Source organism: Buceros rhinoceros, unplaced genomic scaffold (assembly GCF_000710305.1).
Source record: "Buceros rhinoceros silvestris isolate BGI_N320 unplaced genomic scaffold, ASM71030v1 scaffold33268, whole genome shotgun sequence".
Lineage (NCBI taxonomy): Eukaryota > Metazoa > Chordata > Aves > Bucerotiformes > Bucerotidae > Buceros > Buceros rhinoceros.
This window is the reverse complement of record NW_010425792.1, coordinates 8,352-16,402: the sequence shown is the minus strand read 5'-3', so window position 1 is coordinate 16,402 and position 8,051 is coordinate 8,352. Positions and strand designations below refer to the sequence as shown.

The 8,051-nt window shown below is 43.8% G+C and overlaps 1 protein-coding gene across 1 annotated transcript in view; it reads left to right on the top strand.

Annotated features, from left to right (window-relative positions):
• The window catches only part of LOC104497961 (microtubule-associated serine/threonine-protein kinase 2-like), a gene marked incomplete at its 5' end in the record, with an annotated part of 28,232 nt that extends 20,877 nt beyond the window's left edge, over window positions 1-7,355 (top strand). The window contains 5 exons of the mRNA XM_010141272.1: window positions 1,186-1,412; window positions 2,904-3,026; window positions 4,055-4,191; window positions 4,411-4,598; window positions 5,278-7,355. Of these exons, the coding sequence (XP_010139574.1) occupies window positions 1,186-1,412; window positions 2,904-3,026; window positions 4,055-4,191; window positions 4,411-4,598; window positions 5,278-7,355 (2,753 nt within the window). The remainder of the gene's footprint in view (window positions 1-1,185; window positions 1,413-2,903; window positions 3,027-4,054; window positions 4,192-4,410; window positions 4,599-5,277) is intronic.
• Window positions 7,356-8,051: the final 696 nt, after the last annotated feature.

Genomic DNA, 8,051 nt, shown 5'->3' with positions numbered 1-8,051 from the left:
GGAGGCTCTCCCCACAAGGACTTTGTCCCTCTTTCCAGAGGATAAGACCATGCTGTATTTCCAGGGCTGTACCTGTTCCTGCCTAGATGGGAGCAGGAAATTGCAGCTGGGTCACCAGTGCCGACCCAGCAGAACCTGCTGGCAGAGCAATGCCTGCCTGCCCCTCTCGGCCAGGGAACCGGAGGCAGGTATGCCACTGCATCCCGGCACCATTGTGGTGATGCACGTCACATTTCTTGTGGTTTGGGTGTTGGTTGCTCTTCAAACTACAAACTCCCTCATGAAATTCTCTAAAGTGTGTATTTAATCACCCAGCAAAGGTTCCTCAGGAACTGCGCTCATCTGCCAGGTAAATATGTGCTGGGCGATAAAGCAGGTGTTTCGTAATGGATTAGGGATTACCTTTTACAACTGCATTTAATATTCCTGCTCCTTGGGTTTATTTCACTGATGTTGACCAGCTACACTTTAAAATGGGAATTCTGTATTTGCTTCGTATTTTTAAAAGTGGACATTGTTCCACTCGCAAGCAGAGTCAGATAGTTTAACTCATAGCCCAGCCCTCGGCTGTTCGGTTGGGGAAACACATTCTAAAATGCACTCGTGGTGGTGTTTACCAGTAGCAAAGACCCTGCAGTAGCTGATTTTTTAGGGTTATACTTTTGTCCCTGTGAATTTAAAACACTACCGAAAGTACCTAGATGTATTTTTCGTCTGATCACCTACTGATTTTTTTTGTGTGTTAATACTAACTGATTTTGATTTACGTCCACACCAACATGTAACTTGCACCAAGATCTAGAGACTGTCTGATCTTTTGGAGGAGGATAATATATCATAAGTTTGAAATGAGGTGTTCCAGGGTTGTGCCTAGAACAAATGCTTATGATGAGTTGTAAATCCCTGAAAGAGAAGTAGTAAACACTGTGACCCAACCATAACCCTAGGTGAGCAGTGCTGCTGCATTAAATACACACCTCCAAACGTGCTTTTTGGAAACTCTGCTGATTTTTGTATTTCGAAACATGAATGAATTGAAGCTGCAGGCAAACCCAACTCTGGTGAAGTCCACCAGCTTTAAGAGCATTGGGAGAGATGGTTTCCTAGCTATTCTCTAACAAGAATTTTCTCTCTTTTGGAGGCCTGGTTTCCTAATTTTTGCCCACCTTTGTGTCATCACTGTAGATCACCACACGTGTTCTCCATTGGCCAGTCCAATGTCACCTCATTCTCTATCCTCCAACCCATCTTCGAGGGACTCCTCACCCAGCCGTGACTTTTCTCCTGCTATCGCAAACCTGAAACCACCAATCATCATCCATCGGGCTGGAAAGAAATACGGTTTCACTCTCCGTGCCATTCGCGTCTATATGGGTGACAGTGATATCTACACTGTGCATCACATGGTCTGGGTATGTCTCTGCTTTTCTAAAAAGAGTACCCTGGGGGCCAGAAATGTGTTTCACCAGGGCTGTGGGATTTAGCTTTATAAATTGTATTTTGATACCCTGTTTTCTCTTTCCTTATTCGAACCCAGAGTTATCTTTTTGGGGTAGGGGAAACCCTTTAAAAATAAACAGACAAATAAATAAATAAGAGCACTTTGGGTTTTACCTGTAGCAGTTTTCAAGCCCATCACAGAACCACAGCAACCTTTCTTTCCTTCTTTCTTCCCTGGTTACGTGAATCCACCTTTTTTCACCTGTAGTGCAGACTTTAAAGCATGTTTCTGTGTACATACCCTCTTTCTGTCTATTGGGGTTGTTGCACGAGGGCCAGTCGCAGCTGACTGTGTTGGTGATTGTAGCCTGCTTCTGATCAGTTCAGCCTGCTGGGGTTTTCCTAGCAGTCACTTGGAATTGATTACAAGCCTTAAAGCATCGCTGCTGCTATGCTGATTGCCTAGGGATTTAGCTCTTGGCTTAGTTGTGTGCTATGCTAAAAGGTCTGGTTTCCATGTCTGCATCTCTTCCTTCACATTACTTCTGGTACTTGATCTCTGTGTTCCTTTTTTGTTAACTTATGTGACTCCTAGGAACGATCCGTTTCCCTGAAGCAGTGTAGTTTTGAATTGGGTAGGTAGGGAGAACGGGATCAGGGCAAAAGTGGCTTGTTCTTTTCCTTCTGTCTCTGTGTTCACTAGACAATTTGGATTTCATATCCTTTGGTCATTATTTAGCATTCATTCTGATCTAGAAAAATAATCTGCAGCTTCATTTTTTACTGCTTTCCTTGAAAAATGCTGAGTTTACCAAGATACTGATTTGTAGTCTTTTCTGGCTGGAGGGGACATTGCTGTATTCTCAAGCGTATCTGTCTCCTTTCTGAACAGTGGTGGGGAAAGGCGATGTATTCATGGGGGAAAAGGTGTGATGTTGGAAAGACTAGAAAAGGATGGAAAGTGCAAAAAGAAACTCAGTTTGGGATGAGGTATAGTATAGGCACCCTAAACACCTGGCACAGAGTCTTGTTTAAGACTGTTGGCCGCCTTGGGTTCCAGCATGTACATGGAATGATGCTGGATATGGGATGGCAAAGAAATAGAAAAAGATTGAATGCTTGTCTGGAAATCAAGAGTATCTAGTTAACGTTCCCGAATGCTGAAAATTTTTGAAAGTGTGTTAAGCCTTTTGCTTTGGGAGGAGCTGGTTTCTTGATCAGCTTAACCATCCTGGCTGGCTGCCTGCCTTGGATCGGGGGAGGACTGACAGGATGCTGGGGGAGGAGTAGAAGAGCACAGATTTTTGTGCTTGGCTGTGCCAGTCAGTGGTTTCTTTCACCCTCCTTTGAAGCAGCTGATGCTGGCTGCATCAAGAGATGAGATGGATGGGCTTTGGGTCTGACCTGGCCATTGTTCCTGTATATTCCTCTTCTCAAATCAGTCATTCCCTTCTCATTGCCAGCACGTGGAGGAGGGTGGTCCAGCGAACGAAGCAGGTCTGCGTGAAGGGGATCTGATAACCCACGTCAATGGGGAGCCGGTCCACGGACTGGTGCACACGGAAGTGGTGGAGCTGATTCTGAAGGTAGGGACTGTTACATTTTGGAAAATGAGCCAGCTTGTTTAAAACGCCATAGGAATCTAATTGGCTTTGTCTGAAATACAAGTATGTACACAGCACCTGGCCCGTGTTTTGCAAAAGCTCATTGCAGGAGCTTGTTCCCTAAATCTCAAACACTTCTGCTTGTAATCTAAGCTGAACTAAGTCATTTTGTGTGAGAAATAAGGACCTGTCAGATGCATTTTTATCAGCGGTAGAGGTAGGTTAATAAGATTTAAGTATACCTTTCCTCAGACATCACTTTAAGGAACAAATACATTAAAAATTCTCCAAATTACTTGGAAAAATTATTTTTTTAAATTATTTTTTGCCTTTAGGCTGTGCTAATGTTATTAGCTCTTAATACTGCTTTCTCAAGGATTATTCCTAGTGGTATTTAAAAGCAGCTTTGTAATGGTTGGTCTTAAAATTATCCAGTTAAATAACTTGCTTTTGATATCTCCTCTGAGCTGAATCCATTTATGGAAATAAACCCCAAAGTTTTGGACCATTCCAAGAGATTTGGGTTTTCAAAACAGGAGCAATCAGGAAAATTTTTTTTTTTTTTTTTAGGATGAGTGAGTCATGCCGTGCTCTGTGTTGTGGATTCATCATGATAAATACCTGATATGCTCAGACCTGCTATCAGTGAGAGCACTGGGGACAGGAGTGGTGACAGAATATCACTTTGTTCAAGTTCTCAAGTATTACAAGCGTTAAATTGTGGCAGTCAGGATTGCAATGGGAGAGGTTAGATGCTGTGGTCTATCTGCTCTGGCAAGCTTCACCTACCAGCTGGAGTCTGAGCTAATCATTTGTGAAAGTCTGACTAAAGAGGTCTCTCTCTCAGCAGTTCCTTACGTGATAGATGGAAATGCAAAGAGGGAAATAGAGTTTGACAAAAGATTACAAAATGGCAGGCAGCAATAAACTCGCAGGTTACCTGCTTAGCCTGCAGATCTGCTTCCTGTAGCCGTATTTTAAGCAACGTCTCTGTGTCTCGTTTCTGACAGAGTGGAAATAAAGTGTCCATCTCCACCACGCCGTTTGAGAACACGTCCATCAAAGTTGGTCCGGCTCGAAAAGCCAGCTACAAATCCAAGATGGCTCGTAGGAACAAGAAGAGCAAAACTAAGGATGGTCAGGAAAGGTTCGTTTTGATGTTTCTCTGTGAAAATTCGGTGGTAACCAAGATAATGTAAGAGAGATCTTGTCAAATCGATGTGCAGATAATGTGTAGCAGCAGGTACGTCCTTTAGTTCTTCTTTTCATTTTCTTTTCACTTTGTGCCATAACATTGACTGAAATATGCCAACAAGGGTAAATAAATCATTTGGGCTTGTAAAGAACTTTTGAATCTCTTCCACAGTAAGAAGAAGAGTTCTTTGCTGAGGAAGATCACTAAACAAGCATCGCTACTTCACACCAGCCGGAGTCTGTCTTCACTAAACCGCTCTCTGTCTTCTGGAGAAAGCATGCCTGGCTCTCCAACTCACAACCTGTCTCCTCGGTCACCAACACAGAGTTACAGATCCACTCCCGAGTCTGTACATTCAGGTAAGAAAAGAAACAAAACAAAACAAACCTAAAAATCCATGCAAACAGACAGTCACTTGGAGAAGATTGTTGCTTATTGATTAATTTTTGAAGTAAAATATGCAGCGGGTAGTAGGTCTGTTTGTGAAGTAAAATAACAGCTGTGATGTCGATTACTTTAGGGATGGGTGTATTCCCAGTCATCGATTCATTTAAAAATGAAAATCCATACGTCCTTTTAAGAATGCCTTTGCTGTTGTACAGCATCTTTTCACTTTGATGCAAATGTGTATTGTAAGTTGCGATGTTTCTGTAGCCGTTTGACACATTTTCTATATTAGTTCAGAGAAGAGGAATCAAAGCAGTGTGGCAAAGTCGTATTTGAAAATTGAATCAGCTGATGGAATAAAGATGTTTGCATCTTGAGAATAGCAATAAAACACATGGTTTATCTGCTTGGAGGCTTTTTTCTTTTTTTTTCAGAAAAAAATGTGATAGCAGAGCATTTCTTACTATATTCTGGTGTGTGACGATGAGAATTTTCCATTAGAAGCCAGTGCAATATTACTGCAGTGCTTTGTGTTATCTTGACTTTGCATGTCTTATTTTTCAATACCTTGTTTTAGTGGCCAAATATATATTAATCTTCTTAGTCTCTCTCTCTCTGTTTTCTTTTTTTTTCTTCCTCCCTTCCTCTAAGTTGGTGGCAATTCTTCCCAGAGCAGCTCTCCCAGTTCCAGTGTTCCAAATTCTCCAGCCAGCTCTGGACACATCCGACCCAGCTCTCTACACGGACTAGCACCAAAGCTTCAAAGGCAGTACAGATCTCCAAGGCGTAAATCTGCGGGAAACATCCCACTGTCACCACTAGCTCACACTCCGTCACCAACCCCACAGTCCACGTCACCGCAGCGCTCCCCATCTCCTTTACCAGGACACACAGTTGGCAGCTCCAGCATTATCCAATCTTTTCCAGTAAAACTGCACTCCTCTCCACCACTAGTGAGACAAATTTCTCGACCCAAAAGTGCTGAGCCCCCTAGGTCTCCCTTGCTAAAGAGAGTGCAGTCGGCGGAGAAACTGGCTGCCTCACTGTCTTCTTCTGAGAAGAAGCTGGCTTCCTCACGTAAGCATAGCTTGGATATCTCTCACTCTGAATTTAAGAAGGAGATGCTACAGAGAGATCCTAGTCTCCAGAGCTTACAAGAATCTGCGAATGAAACAACAGGTGGCAAACTTGGGCTAGCAGAAAAAGGGATGTTGCAGAAGCCGAGTTCACGGAAGTTGGGTGCAATTCGACAGGACAGGGTGGAGAGGAGGGAGTCTCTGCAAAAGCAAGAGGCCATCAGAGAAGTCGATTCTTCTGAAGACGAAACAGATGATGGTTCAGAAGATAGTCAGGATGGGAGAAGACTGGACAAGCCCCCTGATGGTGGAGACCAAGGCTCAGATTCTTTTAATGAGGATAACAAATTTTCATCTAAATTGGAAAGCAAGGATAGTATTGAAGATGATGCCTTTCTACCTGAAGATCCAAAAGGTCCAGAAGATTTGCAGAAGGGCAATAATCAACAAGCCAAGCCTGTTTCAGAGCCACTGCAAATCAGTGTGTACCCTTCCTCATCAGAGGCTCTCCCAAGAACTTCTCCAGAAAAAATAGCTAATTCAGAAAAGCCATTCCTAAGATCAGAAACAACTGCAAAGGAACATAAATTGCCAGAAAACAAAACTTTTGAGTGTTTTGGTCCAAAAGACAAGTCTTCTGAAGCAATCAAAGACCTAGGGAGAGCTACAAGCACTCAAAAACCGATAGATCGCACACAACATATACAGTGCCCATCTATCAAACTCCTGGAACTTGAAGAAGGTGACTCTTCAGGGACTTCATGTGGTAAGCTTGACCTGAAAGACCCTCTGCTAACAGAAAGCAGTCAGAAAAAACAGGATTCCAAACCTCTGCTGGCACTTTCTTCATGGTGCATGGCGAAAGTGAGCACTCCTCTTTCGGTTAGCCCCATGGATCGCAGTGAGAAGGATCACAAGGAGGCACTTCACCCCACAGAACAGCAGAGCACATCATTTCTGTCTCCTGCAAGCGCGAGTGAAATGTCCCAGAAAAGGCCTAGTACTGAAAAGCAACCCAGCTCATCCCAGGCAGAGAGCGCTCCAACCGCCAGCAAAACAAGCCCAGCAGGTCCTGCGTCCTCCGCACTCCTCGTCCCCGGTGCTATCGAAAGAGCGCTCTCCGTGTCTCAGTTAGTGCCGCTAGCGCAGAGCGTGTTAGGCCCTTTGAAGCTCAGTATGTCTGGTTCTGGAGAGGTGGAAAAGAAAAAGGATTTTCCCCATTTGGGTACCTCCAGTAAAGAGGAGAGAGATTCTAAACAAAAAAGGCAGGAAACTTCACAAGCAGGAGCGTGTCAAGAGAAAGGCAAACTATCCAGCACGGACAGTGTGACCACGAGGAGCGGATCCTGCGCAGAGTCGTTAAACTCAGCAAAGCCCTGGGAGTCAACGTGTCCCGTGGCAGCAAAAAAGGAGGCAACTTTTTGCAGTGCTAAAGCATCTGAAGTGTTGGGAGGGAGCTGCAAAACCACTCCGCCGAAAGAGCTGTCTCAGGCTCTTGGACAAGCAGCTCTAAGAGCCTCTCCTCTGCCAGATGGCAGCACGAGGCCCGGTAAAGAAGGGACTCCCACACAAGCAAAAAGCAAAGAGGTTGGAAATCAGTTAAAAATACAAGACTTTCCCCTGTCACATGATGGTGCTGTAAAGAAAACATAGCAGCATCCCTGGTACCCGTGGACTGGAGCATTCTACATTCAAAATAGAGACTGCATGTTTGAATTTTGTAATATACACTAATATAAAATAGAACTCGTGTACATCTATTTTTGGGAGGGTTTTTTTCATACAGTTTTTTGTGTTTTTTTCATCCTTGCTATTCTATTTTTGTACACAGTAATGCTTGCCGTTTGAGGTCTCTTTAGAACAGGGTATCTTTAAAGCAGGGCTTAAGAAACTGTTTGTTGATTTTGGTTTTTTTTTTCCCTTCCAGACCTTTTATGTTGCCTGAGTTTAGGGCCTGGTGCGCTCTTCCCTCTAATCCTGCAGTTATTTGAGATCCCAGAAAATCTGAGTACGAAAAAGGCAGCTTACTGTACAATCTTTGCTTTTCCACCTTCTCTGTGAAATGCCATTGAAATTTGCAAATTTCATGTATTTTCTCTGAATATCCAATCTGGTGTCCTTTGACAAGGAGAAGAAAATACTGTCTTGTCCGCAAGCTGTTCTGGAACTACAAACCCTCTTCGTAAGGCCTCTTCATCACTGTGTGCGTTCACATTCCTGCACGTGTCCTTAGAGGATACAGAGGCGAGGGACTTGGCTGAGGGGTCGAACGGAGAGCGATCTCTCTCGTCTCCTTAAACCAGCTGAAAGTGTTTTTTCAGAAAGAGACACTTCCAGTCTGTAAACTGT